This window comes from Oreochromis niloticus, linkage group LG14, assembly GCF_001858045.2.
Source record: "Oreochromis niloticus isolate F11D_XX linkage group LG14, O_niloticus_UMD_NMBU, whole genome shotgun sequence".
Classification (NCBI taxonomy): Eukaryota; Metazoa; Chordata; class Actinopteri; order Cichliformes; family Cichlidae; genus Oreochromis; species Oreochromis niloticus.
In genome coordinates this window covers 31,442,779-31,465,541 of record NC_031979.2, presented here as the reverse complement: position 1 = coordinate 31,465,541, position 22,763 = coordinate 31,442,779, and the positions used below count along the sequence as shown (strand labels likewise).

The 22,763-nt window shown below is 39.6% G+C and overlaps 1 protein-coding gene across 1 annotated transcript in view; it reads right to left on the bottom strand.

Annotated features, from left to right (window-relative positions):
- gbe1b (glucan (1,4-alpha-), branching enzyme 1b) overlaps positions 1-22,509 on the bottom strand; it is a 98,007-nt gene extending 75,498 nt beyond the window's left edge. The window contains exons 1-5 of the mRNA XM_003450190.5: positions 21,486-22,509; positions 10,038-10,207; positions 5,419-5,534; positions 3,070-3,195; positions 2,010-2,145 (exon numbers count right to left, since the gene is read on the bottom strand). Of these exons, the coding sequence (XP_003450238.2) occupies positions 2,010-2,145; positions 3,070-3,195; positions 5,419-5,534; positions 10,038-10,207; positions 21,486-21,667 (730 nt within the window). The 5' untranslated portion in view covers positions 21,668-22,509. The remainder of the gene's footprint in view (positions 1-2,009; positions 2,146-3,069; positions 3,196-5,418; positions 5,535-10,037; positions 10,208-21,485) is intronic.
- Positions 22,510-22,763: the final 254 nt, after the last annotated feature.

Below are 22,763 nucleotides of genomic sequence, written 5' to 3'. Positions count from 1 at the left end.
GAAAATGAAATGGCAGGTAAAGTCAACCGTCACTAGAGACGGTGGAGTTTAGCCTCCCGGAGAATCCTTATTGTATAGAATCCCTCAGTTGCTGCAGCAGTTACTCTGCCAGTTTCCTCAACCGCCAAACAAGATGACACAACCAAGAAAACGGACTGATCACATTTCTCTTGGTTCTCTGCTGTGTCAATCGTGTCTGCACTTTTAATGATGTCAGTGCAGCGTGGCGTTCCTGAATGCAAAATAACGCTCATAGGGGTAGAGAAGCAAAATGGGTACTTCTTCCATAAGGTTGAAGCAACGTTTGAACACTACTCTTTATTTTTAGGTTGAGATAACTTGAAAATTAACTACTTTAAAATGAGTGAAAAATATACATTTGCATGATGTTTTAGGTCACATACATAAGATCATAAGCAAAATATAGGGTTGCTCGGTGACTGCGCTGAATTTTTTCTTTGTTGTCTTAGAGCGAGTTCAAGTAGTTTCAGTGACCAACTTTTGATTGTAAGGCGACAGCACAAGTCAATGGGTGAAAGGCAACCTGCCTCCAAACACTTCGTCTGACTTCAATCATTCTCAAACAGACTGCCAACGGTTTGTAAATAATTGTTGTTTAATTTATAAAAGCAGACCAATTGCCAACATGTTGCATTTAATGTGAGTCAGTCTGCACCAGTGAGTACAGATGCATATCATTGTAATAACAACATGACGAGTTGTCAACAGAAAACAATTTTCTGGTTATATTTCTATGCAAAATCAAGGTTGCCAAGCGCCCGTGTCATTTTGCAGTTACATCCCCATCCTGCAAAAACCACATTACCATATTTTTGCGTCAAATCTATGAGATTCTAGATGGACTAACTGTGAGTAGTTAATATAAAATTCTGTCTACATACAGTATAAATTTCTGTATATGTAGACAGGAACAGATTTACAACAGAGCACAGAAGATATAAAACTTTTGCTGATTTATCACAGTTAATCACAGTATTTTCACAGATAGATTGCATCACTGACACAGACTGACTCAGTCTTATTCCCATCTCGATGCACCAAAGTTGCTTTGAAGACAGTGACTGACTGCATGGTTAAATATCTGGTCCCTGACTTCGAAGAAACCACCTCAAAGGCAATGAAAATGCAAGGTAATTATACAAGGTTGCAATAATTTGGACATACCGCGGTCTTCAACCACTAAAGTCTCTCGTGTGAATGTACCCCATTGGAATTATTTTTCCAGTTCAAGTAAATTCACATTACTTATTAGGTAAACGTGAGGTTTACATTGAATTAATCAGAAGCCCGAGGAATGAAACACACACACACACACACACACTTACACATACACTGTTAAAGAAAATCTGTGACAAGTTAGGATAAAAATGCTTAGGGGCAGGGGCAGGCAGATAGCTTTTCTCTAGTACTGACTGTGTGAGTCATGAGTATGGAAGAAAAAAAAAAAAAAAATGGTAACAAGTTGTCATATTTAGAGCCACCACTGCTGTGCAGTTTGGCTTGTGCTGTGGAGCCCCTTTTACAGAACACGATCCACTGGTCAGTGATCCCTTTAGGTCATACCAGTAAACAGGATGTTGACTTGCTGATGTGGTATTATCTAGACAGAGTGTGACAGGTCTGCCACAGAAAATACTGTTTCTGGAGGAACAGTGGTACCCATAGTTGTACGACATGTCTGCTATGTTATGGACTAGTGGTGACAGTTACTGAAAAATAGATATTAAAAACCCCTCAAATGTTTTGTTTCAACCACACTGTCGGCTCAGAATTGACATGTATGCAGGTATGTGACCTCTATACATTACTTTCTGTTCTTGGCTGGAGAACATACAAAATATTTTCAAGTTGAAAAGCTCTTACTGACTTGTTATATGAATGGGATCACAGCATGATGGCTGCTGTAGACTTCTTACAGACTTAAACAGCTGAAGGACCCGGCAAAGAATAATCTTGCAGAGCTAGGGTTTTTCCATCTCATATCTTACCCAAGTCTTTTATGCGAGGCAGCACATTGGTTGTGAAGTTGTTGTATGAGGCGATCTTCCCCTCTGGAGAGCCAATGCCCACATGAGCCTCGTATATTCTCAGGCTCGTGGGCTTCTTGGGGCGAGGGTGGATATGCTGGAGAGGTAACCAAAACGTCATGCACAAAATCATAGCAGAGTCTGGGGCTTTTTTCCCCCCTTCTAAAAACTACATCTGTTGAGCACTTATGATCCATAAAGACAAAGTGTGGGTTTTTTGCACAAATATCTCCTCGCCGAGACGGATAGCTGCACACACGTAAAACAATAAAAATATTTATGATTCATGCTATCAGTGTTACACAACAGGAGAAGGATTTCTTTTATACATAGTGCCCATTTCCTGATGGCTACCCACCAAGCCTTGTGAACACAGCATTTCAAGTGCATGATTGAACTACTTGTAAATAAAACAAATATACTGCCAGTAAGAGGGCCCCTCTAATTAAAATGGTGCCAAATAACAAGTGATAAAGAAGGCAAGGTGGCCTTTAATAGCCTCTTAGTGTTTTGCTTGTTCACTCTTGGGCTAAGGACATCAAGTAGCATTGAGACACATTCAGCCTCACTCAAATCAGCAGCATCGAGCACCCACATTAAGAATGGCCACAACAGCTTTGCATATGAGAGGCAAAGCTGATTTACAATGACTGTTCCTCATTTCAAGGAGGAATGGTGAATGTAGAGGGTAGCACCACATAAACTGTGGTTTTAGGAACACAATATTCAACGATTAGCATTGTCTAAAAGCTTTTTTTTATAAAAAAATTCATAATAATTAAGGGGATGAGCGGTTTTAAAAAATGACAGACATTTAATTTTCATTTCCTGGCACTCATTATTTGTTACACTTACTACTGCAACAAGACACTGATCAACTCTGTACATGAAACCAAATCCAGCTCCAAAGCTGGTAGTAACTAATACCACATGGAAATGAAAAACACTAAACGAATGTGCAGGTGGTTTTCATGCATCTATTTTTTTAGGCAAAAGTCAGTTTTGACATTTTGTAACTTACTATGTAAGGCTGAGGGGGATCCCAGTGAACCCAGTCGTAGATGATGGCTTTCTCCTCCTTGGTCACATATTTTGCCCAAGGCGAGATCCGGTAAAGACGCTGTCCCTCCTTTGTGTGAACCACCACCTGGGAAAATAAGACAAATGAGTGTTACGTTACAGCAAGGGCACCTAAACAATGACAGGGCATTGAAGAAAAGAAAGAAATTGGGTGGGCATGACAGTCACTTTGCATAAGCGACATGGACATCTAATAAGCAGACAGATAACAGACACCACGATGCATGTTGAGGCGTCTACATTCTGGATTAAAAACCTACAGAAGAAGGGGATGAAGGATATCTGTATGTAATCTAAAGTGAAATGGAAAAGACAAAGCTACAGAAGTCGGGGAAAAAAGTAAAAAAAGATCAGCAAAGCACAGTCAGAGGCCTCAAAAGGTCTTCTTTGCTTCCTGCATTATGCGGCCCCTGGATGTATTTAATATTAAAGTCAGTATTTATTTACATCTGTTAGCCATGAAATGCTTACATCATAAAACTGTGCTGTTGCTCCCTATCCATTATAAAGAAAGATGGTGCAAACTGTTGATGAAAACCGCCCCTTTTCCAGAAAGCCAGATCCTACTCTCCAATGCCAAATTCACAGCTTTAAAAGTGTTATGCATGGCTCTCTGGGAGCACTGCAGACATGGCACGATGTAGGGGACAGAAAGCCACAGTACAGTATTGACTAGAAAACTTGTTGCAGTAAATTTGGATTCAGTGGCGATTTATGCTGTTGTATTTTGAGGGGTGCAGCTCTTTAATTGGTTTTAACAAAGCCACAGACCCATGTTGAGAGGGGATTTGAGCCAGGGAGCAATTTAGAAAAATAGGAAATCTAAATCATTATCCTTTGCCTCTCATCTATTATGTCTGCAATTCGGGATTGGAAGGGGGTAAAATAAATATAGTTTGGAAATCTGACAAGTTACTTTGCCTCCATCAGTCAAATAAGAAAGGAGAAAGCCAGCGTGAGAGTTGGAAAAACCCACCAAGAAATCGATCCTGTAGTGTTTCCCACAGTATGTGTTCACCCTGTTTTGTCCCCTGCAGAAACAGGCATTATAACCCAACTAATTCTGGCTACTGTTGTGAAGTAATGACTGTTCCAATGCCACCTGCCTGTGAGCTGTTGGCCAGACTCCCCTCTGGGGTTTTTTCATTATGGCCAGGCCACCTGGGGTTAGCTGCCTGGCTCCCCTTATGACATGCTTCACAGTTTATAGGATTAGGAAAAGATAGTTGGATAAATGGACTGGCATAAAGCCTGACAGAGCGGTGGTCCTTCACACAAATTGGCCAGAATTAGGCACATTAAAGAAAAATCAGATGGCTGGTAAGGCTGAGGGGGTGCATAAACAGGAAAAACAACTAAGAACTGGGCAATATACAAGAAGTTAGGTGCGGACAGAAAAGCATTTTTGATCGGTTAGATAACGCTTCTGTTCATTCTCTACGGTCTTGCATAGTTGCATCATAAACGTCATAAATACTGTACCCACATAAGGACACTGCTTGTTTATGGAGACAAATTGGGCACTGAACAAAGGGGATGGAAGGGCAAGCTGCTCTACATGAGAGTGATTGGAGCTAGGCTTGTGCTTCCACGAGGGAGTGCTGTGGAACTAATTCTAAAGTGGGGCTCACAGCAAGACAGCCATTCATAGGCAGCGGGGGTGCACAACGAAAGGCCAGGTGCCAGCGTTTCCATCTGCTTCTTATCGTCCTTAGACTGACCTCCGCTGACAATGGGAGCCGGGCAGCCTGTCCAGGGCGCAGGAGTTTGCCAACGATGACCCGGTCCCAAGGAGAGTGCCGCGGCGATGCCATCCACTCCATGCCTGGCATCTCATTTCTGGGTTATTTCTCATCCACGCTGTTTGTTTGGGAGACAATGCATAATGGGAGGGTGCATTTTTGCATTTAACCCTGATGAATTATTTACTAGAGCTTAAAACCAATCATGTACACCCACTGTGGACTGTGTTTTGTGCCGAACAAACGGGGCACAATGTCCTGAGGGATACCCGCAACAGATGGGAGCAGAAATAAAAGCCATCAGTTGGGCTCCTCAGGTGTGTCTACTCTCCACTGTGCAGATTGTGTACATACAGTAATCTCCCTTCTGCACTGTGAGTATGACATGTTGTTGATGGCGACACGCCAGGTTTTCACTTGGTTCATAAGACACCACACATGACAGGGAATCTCCCACGAACATTACAGTGACAAGTCCCTGTGCCACTGAGGCAAGATGACACCTACTGAGGGTGTGAAAATAAGCATGAAGATGTTTTGTTCTCTACCTTGAGTTTAGAGTTATGATCCACAGCTGGAGAGTTGTCATGCTTGGGTGGAAGAATCAGTTCCCACTTGCCAAATTCTTTCTTCGTGTAGCGGTGGGAGAATTTGTCCCAGCCATCTATAGGAGAAACAGACAGCATTTACACACGTCACTCTAATTGGTTTGCAATGTGGACACAAACATGAATTCTAATAAGCTGCAGCTGGATTAAAGAAAGTTGCATGCAGTGGAAAGAAAATGTATATCTGTCTTTTTTTTCTGTCTTTGGCTTCTTTTGCCATGAACTGGTCACAGCCCTGTATGAGTAGCTTGATTTTCTTCACATTAAATTATCTGATTCCTGGATTTTTAAATGAACAAGTTTGAAAAACATGTCACAATTTTGTATGTGTCATTTGTTCCAGTGTGAAGAATTAGTTTTCAGTCTCAAATTGTTTATTTGTATGACATTAGAAGTAAAAATGCATCATATTAGAGGTTAACTTTTTTGGAAAAAAGGCATTTTTTTAAATGATTGGGGAAGAGTAAAAACAAGACAAAAAGACAGTACTGTGCAAAAGTCTTGAACAACCTTTCATTTTTTTTTTTATATATATTTTTCCTCCAGTGAGCCAGGCTTTCTTGGAATCTTTTTATTCTTCAGTCCTAAAACGCTGATGGGTATTTTATTTTTTTTACTTAACATTGAACTATGAATCATTCAGGCAAAAAAAAAAAAAGCACCCAACTCAACTGAAGGGATGAACAAGCATTGTGTCTGCACAGACAACTTAGCAAAGAGCCAAATTTAAATATATCTTTAGACACTTTGATACTAGCTGCCTGTCCTGAAAAGACATCATTTGTTGTGATTTCTTTAGGTGAATCTATGAAAAACTCCAAAGATACCACAGTTTGACGTGCATAAAATAGAATTTTTGCACCAACATGGTGATTTCCAAAGAGCTGTTAGCTGTAAACTTGGCATCTCTCTGCGTGGTTGCCGTGTGTCACGTTAAAAAATATGAGCAAACAAGATGCACTCCATTTCTTGCACTCCATTTGTCTTGACAATACTTTTTAAAGATATGAAGCATTTCAGGGTTAACTTGAAAGAAAGGCAGATGTGAAATATAAAAGGAGATCAGAGGTTAAATGTAACATTTTTGGATGCAAACTATAATGTGAATCCCCATACAACAGTATAATTTCCTAAGTGTTACCGATATGAACAAAGAGGGCTGAATGTGGAGCATAGTTTTAAAGATAAAGGGCATTTTATGAAAGTTTGACCTTATTTGAGCCTGAAGAAAAGGTTAGAGGTCCAAAGTAATGTGACATTAAGAATTCCAACATGTCATAGTTCCACATTGCTCTATATAGCATTATTATCACATTTACCTCAAGAACATTCTATTGACCTTGGGGATAGGTCAAAGTTCAAATGTGACACATTTTTAATCTGTATACGATACTTTGCATAGGTTGATAATGCATACCTTTATTTGTAAGATTCATAGTTTCTAATTGTAAGGTTATAAGCTTTATTCAACCAATAAATCCTTTAAAAAATTTTCAGGCTCTCATGTTTACAGACAGAAAAAAATGACACCCACACATGCATATACTACCAAAAACAAGAAAAGCAGAGGGCAACACAAGAAGTGGCAGGCCTAAAATCCTATCTACGACTGGTGAGCAATATCTGAAAGTCATGTCCTTACAAAATAGGATAAGACACAGCAAAGACCTGACACAAAAGACCGGAGAGATGCAAGTGGCCTTTCAACTGATCCATCATCACAAATAGTCTCAGTGGAAGAGTGGCTGTCAAGAAGCCATTCTTAAGGAAACCGAGAGAAGAGGCTGAAGTGGGACAAATTACACAAGAACTGGACTTGACTGGAAATTTGAAATTTTGGGTTCAAATTGTGGTCAATGAACAATGACACCACACACAGTCAACACGAAAGTGGAGCCGAACAGAGACACCAACAGACATGAGTTGGCCTCAACTACTGAAGCAGTGTGGGATCATCTTGATAGAGAACAAAACAAAAGGCAGCCAACATCCAAAGAAGGAGCTGGTGTAGTGGAGTTCCTGAAGACTCCTTAAAGAAACGACAAGAAAGCTTGCCTAAGAAAGCTCAGCCTGTGCTGAAGAATAAAAGTGGTCGAACCAAATATTGATTTTCAAGCTTGTTAGAATTGTACGGCCTCTGGTTTTGCCTTACATACTAAATTTCCATGTATATTTGCATATGTTTCAATAATCTGCTGTACCCATTCCCCCTTTTCCTTAAAAATATGAAGAAATGAGGGGTGGCTCTCTTTGGCATGGTACTGCAATTTGAGCACTGGACACTTCAGTAGCCAAATAGTTAACATACTGTATATACACATGTCAAATTATTTTTGCTGCATGTTATACCGCTATCTCACTTCCATCTTGCTTGTAGTCTTTTTAAAATCATTGTCTCGCTTTTGTGAAAACAGCATCTAATAGCAGACTTTTTAATTTACAGAAGAAAAAGAGACTGAAAATACATGTGTCTTATGTCTGTGCTTTATTTAACCACTAGGAGGTGGCACAATGAGAAATTTTAGAGTCAGACCACAGGGTGTTTCATTAATTTTAATAGTAAATATAACAATTAGCAGTTTCAGTCTTCCTTATTACTGCAGTGTGTTGCCACTTTGCCTTGTGCTAACAACAGCTTGTAGTTGTAGTCATCACTGTGGCTTTTGTTCCATTTCAATATCCCCCCTGTGGTCCAAACACCACTTTATTTCTCTGACTTGTACAATCTGTCTTTGCACAATTTAACCCCCCCACTCCCACCCCGCCCTCCAAACCCTCTTACATAATTCCTCGTTGCGCTTTTTTCCCCCCCTCTCTCCCTTTTTTTTGGTTTGTTTTTTTCCCAGCACTGTTCTCCAGTATCTTGTGACTTTTGCGACACCGAGTAAAAGCAGCAGGCTCAGTCATCTAAAAGAAAAACTGATAAAACACCACTTCACTGCTCACTGAATTTTATCTCTGAGACAACAACAGAAAGGCATATTCATAATGTGCTGATTCCACACTCACAACTGCCACTGACTGAGGAACACATTATTACACAAAACATTTATTGTAAAGTGACCACCTCGGCATGTCATTTTAGGATGTTTTATTCTGTAAACCCACATCTTCTTGTTATTCATGAGCAATAACAGCTGCAGGATAGAGAACAAATCAAAAGAGATGCTCGAGAAGTGACCGGATACTGTGGCAACACTTTTCACAGGGAGGCCAAGTCATATGTTTTAACAATTTATTTATCTTGCTTTTCTTAAACTCCTCTGAAAAAAAACAAAAACATAGTGCATTATGCACCCAACCTGCACCATATTCATGACTAGGGCTGCTGGGGTGTTTCCACATTTACTATGAAATTGAAATCAAATAATATGACTGAGCCGTGTCAAAATGTAATCTCTCGCAGAATTGAATGTTGGAATTGAGCTGCTGCCCAAGGTCCTGGGAAGATAATTAAAGAAGGAAACGGAACAGAAGAACTATGGAAAGAGGGGGTGGCAGAGACAGAACTAAGTAGCACAGAAAATGTCTATAGACAATAAACATACTGCTAGTTTTTTGCATATCGTGTGCGGTTTTGCACACTCTTTACCAATTAACAGTGCATGCATACATAAAATCTTCCTAAGGAATGAATAACTTTGGAAAACTTTTGCCAAGGGGGGAGAACAGGGACTAATAATAATAATAATGGTTGTGAAAAACAGTTGAGAGGTGAGAGCTTGTCTCAATCAATCATCTTAAGGATGATAAAACGAAACAATGTTGCTGTATTTTCCACTGCATCCATTACTAAAAATAAAATCCAAAAGTCTATTAACCTGAAATTACTTCCAAAGTTGGGACCAGAGGGAATAGAGATTTCAGTGCAAACACAGATGTTGCACTCTCAACAACTTTGCAAGCAATGATGAAATAACTAGCTGCTAAAATATTAACAAACACTCCCAACATTCAAAAGCTACCCTTCAGTATGCAAGTTTATCCTGTGTAATCAATATCTTCCACATTTCCAACTCCCAGGTCGGCTGATCAAAAGTGATGATACTGTTGAAACACGGCACACACTGTGCGTTTTCTTAATTTCTGGCCCTTTTGTGTTCAGGAGCACAAAAATGTCAAATTTTTTATTTAATGCACTATGAAGACATGCAACCTTTCAGTCTGCACTGAAATCTCTTCTCTTTTGGGGGGGGGGGTGTTCAAACTGTTTATGCAGGTTCAAATTAATTAGCATTTTTTGTATTTTAATTTTATTTAGAAAATGATTGCTACTGTAGAAATCTACCAGCTTGACCTATGTTTTTTTTAAGCATAATGAGGATTTCTGCTGGGAGTAAAACAAATGGGAGCTTGCCTAGCACATGAAGCACTGAAAAAAGACACAGCATTGAGGTGACAGTGACAACTTTCCACCTTAAGGGTGTCCACATCCACATTGTGTCAAGAATTATACGCAGCAAGAAAGTTCACTAAGCTTAAAGGAAACAACTCGGATATCACATGCACAGCACCCTGGTGTCACAGACAGATCAGACAGTTCTTCTCAAGCTACTTACTGAAGTCGCCTGTAAGGAAGAGGGCTTCTGCAGCTGGAGCCCATTCTTTAAAATACAGGCTGTTGTCAGGCCTTCGCTGCACACCGAAGGTATTGTAACTGCGTGTGAACTGGTCAAAGCCTCCCTCAGCCTCTTCCAGCAGGAAAAGTTGCTTCTGTAGCAACTCATACCTTTAAAGCACAGAGAACACACAAAAAAACATGCATGAATGAAAGTCCTCCAGTTAATGTACCATTTGATGACTATATCTGATATTATACAGTATTATGCTGAATAGATTTCAGGAATTCTGCACAGAATAACTTGCAACTGATTTTTCCTCCCATTGCATCAAGCTGTCTCCTCTGCTTCTACTTCAGCTGGCATGTTCCCTTTTTTTTTTTTTTTTCCTCCACAGTAACTTTCTCTGGATCGAATCGGTTGTGTATAATAAGTCTGAGGTTAATGCTTTAATAACTTACTGATTTATTTGTTTTTTTTAAGATTTTTCCATTTTCATTAATGTTTACTCTCTGTTAGTGGAAGAATTAGCGTTGTGTAACTTTCAAAATACGCAATAAAATCATTCTTGTGAAATTCATCACTGTGCAATTATTATTTTTTATTTAACTGTGTATTTATGTATATATTTATCTAATTATTTTTTAATTAGCTGTGTAACTGTGCACTAACCATGAGTAGCTCTCCCAATTTCTGCTAATTGTATTTTGAAAGGTACCATACAAAGGCTTTCTATTTCATTCTAGTGTCATAATTTACATATAAAAAAAACAAAAACAAAAACAAACAGAACATCGTATATTAATTTATAAACATTTTTCAGTTCATATAAAGAAAAATTATTTACATTATTTAAATTTACTTGCAAGTAAGGCAACACAAGAGCAAGGTAAACACACACAAAAAAATCATTACTAAGCACCAAATTATAAAAACAAAATCCTACATAATTCCCTTAGGGATTAATAAAGTATTCTGATTCAATTATCGGAAAATGAAGCTCTTCTGCTGTACTCTGTCAATATTCAGTTTCTCACAATACAATCACAGTCAGAAGGTTTCACCATTCATTCATGTTGTTCTACACTAGAACATCATAACTGTTAAAACATTCTCTTATGCACTTCATGCATGTATCGATATGCATATGAAAGTCGTCCATACAAGATATATTTTGGGGGAGAAACCCCCCCAAAAAACAAGCACATTCAGCGGCTCATAATATTTCTGTGCTCACATTAAGTTTCCAAGGTCTACCCTCAGGATGCAAACCTGCCTCATAGCATCAAGAATGTGTGACTACAGACATATCCTGAGAGATAAACCTGTCCGTTACCTTCAACTGCAAAGGACAGACTAACTACTTTGCAATTTATCTCACTTAAGTTCCTGCAGCCAAGCTGGTGTCCATATCAGATCCCCTCCTGGTAAAAAAAAAAGTCTCTTGCAACCAGCAGAGTTAAGTGCACTCCCTCCCCTATAGCCCTGAAGCCAAGCTCAGACTGGCCTATGAATGCCCTGGGGCTAGTGATGATGGGCTGAAGTAACAGCGCCATTTCTCAGCAGCTGCTCCCTGTGTTGAGCATAGTGGGTACAGACAGTGGTTGCCAAATGTAAACCTTTTAAGTCCAACGAACGCTGCCACATGCTTCCTTTGCCATTTTGTCACAGTTTCAAGAATATACTGAGAAAAGGGACAAAGGATGGATTCACACAGTAGCAGTGCTTCACTGCCACAGTATTAGAAGGCATGAAAGTCATGTCTGTTATCATTGCTAATGGGTTCAAGGAGGTTGGAGCAGAGGGACTCAAGAGCCAAAATCCAATGATGTATGGATGCAGTCATCTTTTACATTGGGTTCTACTTCAGATAAAAGATAATGAGTTTGGTTGGATGGGTTAAAGGTACAGCAAAAACAAATGTTACGTCTATCAAATATAAATCAAACAGATGCAGTATATCTCCCCTTTGTGCCCTTTGCATTTATCTAAAAAATTGAGTTTGGATTAAGTTGTTAACTCTCCTCACCTCAATCCTCGCACTGGCTCTATATTTCCATAAATATCCAAATGTTTTACATTAGTTGCAAATTCTACAGATTACTACAGTACCCGCAGTACTGGACTGCACACGGTATCCATAGTCAAAATTTGTCTGCGAAACATTCTACCATCTCCACCCACTTTTCTTCACTGTTAGCCATGAAGTCCTAAAGCAAACAGATCAGAATCATGACTGCAAAACTAGCGGTCTCCCCACAACTTCTCTCTTCCTCCTTGCGTTCCCTGAAAACTAGATTATTTGTCAGACAATGAAAATATGTGTACATTTTATATTTTCAGTTGTAGTCAGATGTTTAAAAAAAATATAATCATTATGCAATGTGATATATCTTATTAGTACTTGATCTCTTTGCATATTAAGAGGCATAAACCCAAATTATGCTGTTCTTAGCCCTTTGACAACAGTGGAAAGAAGCTGTAAAGTGTTAATATTCCCAAACTTCAAGGTGGAAGACATACAGCAAACTAACAAATTCTATATACTATTTAGTGAAGCTTAAAGTTTGATATGAAAGAACACTGTTTACCAATCCACTCCTTTTACATAACGCTGGGGTCCATTATCAATACCAAAATATTGATTATGGACTAAGAAAGATGAGAGACCTCTGGTACATGGCTGAATTTTATAACAGACTTCTCTATAGAACAAAGCAATATTTCAGTTTCCGTGAGATACACCGTTGTTCATTTTGAGGTAGCAAACGACTAGAGACACTACTAATCCCTGTGGCTTGAAATTACAAAAGTGTTTTGTCCCGTCTCCCATTCAGTGGTAATAGAGCAGTGGGAGATTATAGATGTGAAGAACAGATTTCTGTCCTGGATCTCTTATCTTTTGGTTTAGATAACTTCTCTATCTACAAAGATATTGGAAAAGAAAAATATCCTGTGGCACAATTGAGAGATCACACTTACTGCAACACCACTTCATACAACAAAATTCTCATCCCCATGTCAGATAACTGACAGTTCCAGACAGAAAACACATTTTCACTTAAAATATCAAGTGAGCCGAATATTCTTTAAAAGCTATAAGTTTGGTTTAAACTGCAAAGACAGAATATTCTTTCAATAATGTTTGCTTAGAAAGTAACTATGTTGTTGCTATGTACAACTGCATAAGGACACCATAAGAATGATGTTATTTTTGTACAAGATGAGCAACTACGGATTCATTTAGAATATATGATATATGTATATCTGTGGGATATACATGGTTTAACTAACAGCAGGCATCTGTACCTTGTAGTCTTGTAGTAGTCTTCATTGGATTTATTAAATTGCCTGCAACTTTAGAGGACCAACTGATCACAGCCAAAGTGAGTTCTAGGTATTAATCCACAATAGGCACAAAACCCCTAACTTCATCAATCATTCATACCTAATAATTAGTCCGGACACAAAGAAAAGATCAGTCGGAACCTTATGTTTAATACGTTTCTGTATATCAAATGTAATGCTTTAGAGTTATGTTCCTCTCACTGTCTTGGGAGGTGGTACTGACATAATGTTGCTGACAATCAGCTGACTTGGAGGGTGACCAGAGCCCTCCAGGGCCTTCCAGGCTACAAAAGCTTGTCAAAATAAACATCCGAGCTTTTACTTAAATCCCATGTGGTGTCAGTCCTTTTGGTTTATATTTTGGTAGTTTCTGTTCAATACTAAAAATCTGATCGAAAAACGCATTTTCCTTTTCAGGCTTTTTTTTTTTTTTTTTTTTTTTACATTATTGTGCACATGGGTGTTTTACACTTTATTGGTGATTACCCTAAGTACAGCAACCGAGGCCAAAAACACTTAACAGTACCATTAATCAAATAAGGTCTCATTACACATGGACAGAACTTTGTGCTTATGAAGTCATAAAAATGAGTTAAAACTACTGTATGGCATTTGGGTTTTTCATAATATTATGTGCCCCTCAAATACACTGAGGTACCACTCCCTTTATGCAAGGCTGTGATTTCAAACATCTCTAAGTAGAAATATTTGCTATTTTTCTCAAAGTTACACGCTGAGACCATGAGGACAAGAGGGGAAACATAGACCTTTGGATAAAGCTCTGCTGAAAGCAAGACCAAAGTCCAGAAGGCACAAAAGGAAGCTAATGAGCTGGCAACAGCTCTATTGAAAATCAGAGTTAGGGTTTAGCAGGTGCTTGAGAAGGTAAGCCAGAAAGGAGCTCATCATTGAGAAATCTGAGGCTCAAATATCGTCCAAGAAAGCAGACCAGCTGGAGACACTCTCCTGAATACGAGAAATGGGGCTCAGAAACAGCTGGAAAAACTTGACTTCAACTCTGAAGCACAGAGAGAAGCAGTGGAGAATCGATCATCTCCAGTGGGAGAAGATCTTCCCTCCTCTGGGCCACAAAAGAAACAAACTCTGCAGGAGACTGAAGTGGAGTGGGCAAAAAAGCAGAGCAGCATGACGTCGAGATTGGATAATCCGAAGACAAAAAAACCACAAAGAAAAGTTGAATAGTCAAGCTCTTCCCATGCCCAGCAGCAGGAGTGGATGCCAACTAGAATTTCTCTCTTGGGAGCTGGGCAGGAGGGTCTCTTTGGAGATTTTGTCACATTTATATTAAGTTACAAAACTTGGGCTTGGTTGAGAACCTTTTTCAAGGATCTGTTCTTCATCTTATAACACTTTTCATTTATCAATCACAAGGAGAAGCTTACCATGGCACCTTTCTGTTGATTCTAGTGTCAGATACAGTAAGGTTTTTCCTGCCTTGGAAAAAGCACGACCGTGACCACAATCAGTCTGTTTTACTTTATCTGACAGAAAGCAACACAGTTTCAATTAGTACGCACGGTGCTTTATACATATACACACTTTATATATACACAGTACTCACAGTGACAATGCTAATTTGTTAATGTTTCAAGGTCTAATGTTTACCACATAACCATCTATTTTTGTGTTTTGTTGTGCTAATGAGCACTTAACTCAAAGTACATGTGAGGGTCACCTTCACTTGATTAGACGTTACACAAACCTTTATCTTCCCTCAAAGCTCTAATTATAAAAGCATAACAATGCAGAATTTTCTTTCTGGTGTTGACCAGAAACATAATAATGATAACCAGCAGCTGCAAGAGTTTACCTAGTCTTCATTATATATGAAACGGACCTTATTGAATGTCTTTTATTAATGTACTAACTGTACAATAATTGGATTATAATTGGAATCATGTGGTAAAACAATTTTTGTTTCATGGCTGAGCCTGATTGTGCGTGTAGAAAAATTCTGATCGAAACTAAGGATAAATTATTTGTTCTCCTCCTCTCTTCTCTCTGTCTACCCAATCATGATGGAGTAGATGGAAATAGTTCTCTGAATCATCTGTTAAAGAGCCTGATGGCCAGAGCGAAGGCCTCGGCGATGCGCATTTGTCACTACATCTCATGACAGAGCAGAATCGTGATTCTTCCATTGCCTCCCTGTATGACCTTGCTGTGCCTGAGGATGAGGTTGCAAACAAAGCATCTGATTATTTCTGTAAAAATGGCATCCACTTGCATAAGACACTGCTGGACACTGCTGTCTGTGTCCATGCAAGAATGAATGAATGGAACATTATAGCTCAGGTGATGTTCAGATTAGTGAAGACTAGGGTGCGGACAGTCATCTTCTCATTTCTGGCACGTAGGAAGTGGTTCAAGAGTCGCTTGGCTTGAATCCAGTATGCGTGTACGGCCTCTCAAACTGCTACAAAGAACCACAAAGTATTCTTAATCACGTCGTTGCTGTTCTGAACTTCACCAGGTGTGTGAGTTGGGGAAGAAAAATTTGTCTACAGCACAGATGATGATGAAAGGTTGGACTGACAAAAAAAAGCGCCAAAGCCAGACAATTTGAAACAGTAGATAAAGTGTCAGTTTTCTTGCCCAATCCTTTTCCAGTCTGCATGGGTGTTACAGCAGGCCCTATGCTGTGAACGGATTTAGATTATCGCCACATCAGATTAGCTGTGTTGAAGCAGACAATGTCACGTGAATAAGTTAAAACCATATCATTACCGAGAGAAGCCTGTGTCTGATTCAAACTCTTGTCAAAAATAGTAAAGCTGCCTTGACGTTGTCCTCTGCTGCACTTTTGCTGTGTCGTAATCGGGTGTTGACATTTCCTGTGCTGCAACCATGTCGTTTTCTTGTTCTATTCAGTTTTCCTGCGTTTCTGGACTTTTCTAGTGAGGAGGTGGACTGCTTGAAACTTGTAGTACACATTCGATCAAATCCCAGTGAATACAGGTGTCTTTAGATTAGACTTTATTTATTCTTTGTGAATCATTGACCATCTTTAATTTGTTATTATCATTATTATTATTTTTAGATTTTTGTTGTGTGTTTATTTATTCACTGAGGTAAGTTTTACCCTTTCAAAAGAGATAGAATAGAATAGAATAATCCTTTAATTGTCCCACAAGGGGAAATTTGATAATAGCTCTGTAACTAAAATACGGGTCAATCTTTTAAAGAGGGTTGGTGAAGATGCATGCAAGAAGGACTAATCATGTATCAGAAGAATACATATGCATACATTATACATGCATATAATGAGCAGGAGCAAGCCACCTATCAGTATATTCCTGAAGCAAAGAAAAAAAAAAAAAAAAAAAAAAATCATACAGTTCTTTATTTTCTGATGTGACAACCCAAACTCATATCTGCAACATGACATTCATGCCGGACACACTCCTCCTGCATGAATGTCACAGCATTCATCTCATCTCCTGGCTGATAACTCTGAGTGGGTGTGGCTGTTTCTGTATAGGTGTTCAATTGTGTCACAAAAGTTAAACTGTTACCCTCTTCCTTAAAATGGAAGAACATGCAGACAGTGTTGAATTGGCTTTGCAGCTTCTGTGACCAGGCCAGACATCCTGAAAGTCTATTCCATGTGCAAGTGACTTCCAAAGTGAGGTATATCTACATTTGTGAAACAAAATGCTTTCATACAGGGTATAGTCATGCCCTTTCATGTGCTCTAAACACCTGCCACATTTCAAAGAATGAGCAACACATTTTTGGCATGAATGCAAAGCATACCTGAATGACATTGTTATTTACTTAATGCTATAGCATAAGCACGCTGGATGGCTGAGGGTTGACGGCTGGTTGAGTCAAATGTGACTGTAAATTGGTGAAAAAGCCTAGTATAACCAAGCAACAGTGGTACATCTGAGAAAAATAAACACAAAAGGCAATCGAGATGTTTCTAGTGGCCTCCTCCAAGAGTGAGATTTAGTGCTTTTTGGGGGATGGTAGCTCCAACTGAAGTTTCTTTAAGAACTTCTGATGTTGCTGCTCCACTCACTGACATGTTAAGTCAAAAACAAACAAAAAAAACCTCACTTATTCCTCTGTTTGAGAGCATTAAAGTGCTCCTGAGTTACACACCCATGTGTGCTGTGCCATTATTTTCACTGCCATTCTGGTGCAGTCCTGTTACAAGACTGCACTGATGAGGTGATGCACCACTGAAAAGTAGGTTGTCATGTTGACTTTGGCTCTTAAGTACTTTCATGTCTATTTCAGCTCCCCAACTATCCAATCGCAGTTTAGCGGCTGATGCGTTGGATGTTGTTTTTACAGTCCTCTAATGCTGAAGACAGAAGAAAAGACAAGACTCTTAGTGGTGTTGAATAATGGTTAATGCACCCCTGTAATTCAACACTTAAGGCTGAAGAAGTTCCACACGCCTCAATTAACTGGCACATTTGAGAAGTGGGAAGACACCTCTCCTGTGCTAGCAATGGATTTTGCTTTAGCTATAGTTTTGCTTATTAATTATTAGTTGAGATGGGAATAATGGACAGTCTTGCTTTGAGTCTAGATTTCATTAGTTTTGCTTTTTGTTATTAATTTAGGGGTAAAGTCTAAGCCTAACAGTCCAGTGCATGGCTGGTTCAAGGTCTTCCCTTTTTTTCCCCCCAGCTGGTGCTTCTATCTTCTTTATTTGTGTTTGATTTTTGCAAGTAAATATTTTTTGTCTGATTAAAAATTCTCTGCAGCAACTTTGTGGCATCTCATGTGTCGTGTTCCTTTAAGCCATGGATTCAGGGACTATAAAAGTGCTGTTATTTTGATATCTTAACCAAATTAAAGTCACAGTTTAATATTTTCCGTCTGATTACAAACCGCTTTTTGAAATTCTCTCCACAGATGAGCTGAACTCTGCACCCTTTTCACACACTCACTGTTATACAATTGGACATCTAAATTTAGAGTGAGTGTTAAGGTCTGTTGTGTTGTGTATGACTGATGGTGACAGCTGAAGCACAGAAGTGTCAAGAAAGTCTGCAATAGCCTGGAGAAAGACAAGAATAAGCTTTTCTGCTTTTTATCTTGGCTCACATAAAAAAGGGCTTCCATACAGGCCAGGAGCAAGGTGACTTTCAACTAATGTCATTAACGTTCTTCTTAGTGAACTGCATTAATCGGGCTAAAGAGAGACCTGAACATTTGCTCAGAAGTTGATTGATGAAAGCAAAATTCCTCCATTTAACTCACATCTTTGTCGACCCTCAAGCAAAGGCAATAAATGCTTCCAAAGCCACTTTCAAAGAAGGTACATAAAACATTAATTCAATTTAAAACAACAGGCAGTGTTCCAAATCTTCTCTAACCTCTCTTCTAATAATTCTTATTAACCAACCAAGTGTGCATGTTATCCCCTTTTCCAGCTTTAACTCCTCCTTTACATTTTTCCCCAGTCAGAGCATCTGCATTCATAGCCATCCCTTCAAAGCCAATAATTAGCTTTTCTGTAAATATATTACATCACCATCACAAGCAGAAAACTGAGAATTATTCCTTTTACTTTGAGATGAGTTCTGATGACATACGCAAATCTGTGCAGTACTAAGGAGCATTCCCAATACTCCCTACTTTCATTTGATCCAATTTAAGAGATGCATAGGGCCCAGAGCTGCAAAATCCTAGCAGCACTTCCTACAGACTTGCGCAACAGGAAGAGTAAATAATGAACGATATCAACACGGCACTGCTCACTGGGGCTGTAACCTGCGTGCAATATCAACGGCTGTTTTCACAATCAATCTGAAACTAGCATCCTGATAAAATGCGAGCTGCCTGCAACCACAGAATAACTAATTAGAATGGCAGGCCTGCAAAATCTACTGGAGTCATTTCAACTGTGCACAGTATCTGTATCTGGCTTGAACCACAGTTCAGCAAACCACAGCCTGAGCAGCCTTGAGCAATGACATCACAGTGAAATCTAAAGAATCAGCCTCTGTGGTCATAGGTCTCTTTCTGATAAGCCAGCTAAATTCTTAGTACTGGGACACAGCGTGACACCACAGCCTGAGAAAGCTCCTGATTTCTGTGCCTGCGTTCATGATACGGTGTTTGGACTCTGGGCCTTAGAACACCAGGGGCTTATCAAGAATTAACCTTCACACAGCAGCGATCCTATATGTAAAATAATTTATGTGCAACTTTCATCAGCGGGACAGGTGTTTGAAACACGTCTAGGGCTCGGTGAAGCCTAAAAATCCCAAGCTGTGTCTGAGATGGAGCTGACACGCTCATCTCTCTGCAAGGCTAGAGCCCTGCTTACATGCTTGAAATACAAAGCAGGCGGTCCCTTACCTGCCACATTAGAAACCAGATTTGACATGGTAATGAAAATTGATAAAACTATATAGCCCCTAAGCAGAGTTTTAAAGCTTAGTTTCAGGCTCTGACCCTGCAGTGAGCAGACATGATAGCAATCTGAGCTGTAGATCATCATCACCATTTGGCAGTAAGTTAAAAAAGAACATAAGCATGACTCTCCCCCCCCCCTTTTACATGACTGAGATGAGCCTGATGCCCTCACACCTATAAAACAGTTCATGCTATGATCATCATTGTGTACCATTCTGTCATTCTGCAGGGCTTTATTGTTTTTACAAAATCCATCCCTTCTTTGAAATATAGTCGGATTATCAGGTTAAAAACACATGAAAAATAAAAAGGACATTTAAGTAGCAAGCAGAAAGATTGCACAATTTATTGACTTACAGTGTCTATTTACTGTTGGAGGTTGATGTACATGAGGCCAGTGCATGTACCAATGAAGGACAAGGTTTTGTTTCCCCCTTTTACCATGTCTCTGTAAAATGCTCCAGAAATGTAAACTTTTATTCTTTTTAACTTTGGTTTGTTTTAATTGTCACAATAAGCAAAGTCGTTCTATAAATCCCTGTAATTTTCACTGTGTTCCCTTTCCCTTGGGTGATAAAAGTGACAGAATAAACAAAACTAGCAGTCTCTAATTAGAAAAGAAAAATGACATTAATTAGCTGAACTTTAACTTGAGCTAATTAAAGTTGAACAAATTAATCTGTTTTAGGATTTGTCAAAACTTTCCACTTTGATTTTTTTTTAAATCATAAGCATATGACACAGTGTGGCCTGGTCATAAAACTCTAGGAGTCTTCTTCTTCTTTGTGCATTTCAAGTAACATGATCTAAACTGCTACTCAATTAATTCATAAACCCACACACACTTCATACATTTACAAATACCACGTACACACACACACAAAGGCGAGTTCTGACGTCGTGCATTCATACTTTTATATGTCCGGAGGTCAAGTCTAAGCTGAAGAAGAACATCATGCAACATAACATAACCTAGTGCACTTTGCATGAAGGGTAACTCGTACTGTAGAACCTTTAACCCTGAAAAACAAACCATTAGCTGCAGCAGCATCCTTTCTAGCCACAAGCCTCCTACGTTGCAGAGCTACTAAAGGCGGGATACTAAGAGGGAGGAAAAAAAACAAAACAAACAACAACAAAAAAAACACTGTTATGAAGAGCAAGGCCTACAGAAAGCAAAAGCTGCCCTGAAGATGCTGGACCCACAAAACAACAGGCACGCATCTGACAGCACCACCTCAGGAAGCAACGTTGATGTCAGCTGACTGAGAAATACGTGCCTGCTCTCGAAGTATCACGCACAGGAAGTTAGGAGACAACTTGCCCTTTTTCAGCAACTTGTCGTGTAAAACGAAGAGTTTCTGGTAGCGGTTCATTATTTTTGCATAAGCCGAACACCTCTTATCTCCTATGAACGCGTTTTATTCGGCTGACTGGGAGGAGAAAAGGGGGGCGGGGGTGTAAAGCTACTGCGCACGGGTGGGAAACGTAGCTCTATGCGACCTCTATTCGCTTGAAATGTCAAACATGAAGACGAGGCGAGCCTGTGATGTGTTGCAAACAACGGTTTTATCTAGTATGTGTGTGTTTTTAATTCAAGACACGAATGCCACTGCGAGCGTGGGTCTTGCTCGCTTGCCTGGGGACTGATTTTGGCGACAAGCTGTTTACAAAACCGCCGTTTGAGCCGTGCTTTACCTCCTCCTGAAGTCCTGTTCGTACGGTTTGAGGTAGGGATCCATTTGGAGAAGGCAGCTGAACTCAGGAATTGTAACATTATCTCCCAGGTCTGCCATGGTTTCTCCAGACCAAGCCAATCGAGCACCGACTGCTGCTAGTCGACCGGATGGACTGACAGCTAAAGAACAGAGGACAGGCATGCACTGTGCGCGAGGCTTTAGTATCCGGAGACAACAGCGAATCAGTGTGCCGCATGCCAAGCCCGTCCCATCACAACGTGCTGTGTTCCAGCAGGTCAGAGAGGAGACAGCTAAACTGTGCAGTGCTGTAGTGTAACTTTAAGGTGACAGCAGAGGAAGCATCTGGCGCGTCAGGAGAAAATGAGGATGTTGTATACACATGAGCAGCTTTGTAGGCTGTGGGTTTGCCTGAGTTTGTGGCTCAAAAGAAATTCCATTTGCACAGAAATCGGATTTAACACAGATGTTGAAACATGTGGTAGTCAATTGTTGGATTCACTGTTAGCCTAGAATTGCTGTTACTTGGCTGATAGTATCCTGACATGTAGCCCACTGGCTGTACTTTTATCCTCACTAAATGTGGACATTTATTGTCATAAATGATCTTTCCAGACGCTGCCACTGGCATCTGTAACTAACAGGAATTGGCCAACAACTGTGTATTTGAAACAGGTTTAGCAGACAGCTCCCAGTAACTCCTGTCTACAAGCTGGTGCAGGCAAATGTCACGTTTTCCTTCACTCTCATTATCGTCCAAGTCTGTCTCGAGAATTACTGGCTAATATGGTAAATATGTTTTTGTAGAGCAGTCACCAGGCTGCAATTTTCATGAAAAATAAATTGTTTTCGTCTGTGTGTTTGTTTAATTTGCTAGCCACATTAATTTTCCACAGTGTACAGTCCTGTCTCATTTTGGACACTTAGTGAGTCTTTCACTGAAAACAGGAAAACATAAACTTCACAGAAGATGTATCCCAATTATGCTCACTGCCTTTTCATGTCTCTCAATATATCTATATCACGGCTAAAGCACTTCTGGATGGATGCAAACTGCATTTCGTTGCCCTGTACCTGTGACATGTGCAATGACAATAAAGTTGAATTCTATTCTATTCTATTCTAAAGAAACAAACTCTTTTGATTTGAACACTCCCTTGACTTCATCTTGCAGTTCACAAAGGATATTTTAAGTCCATCTACTGGTAATGTCTGACAATAAAATCCACTTGTTCTTTGTTATGTCCAAATCTTTAATGTGGGGTGCAATGAACAGCTC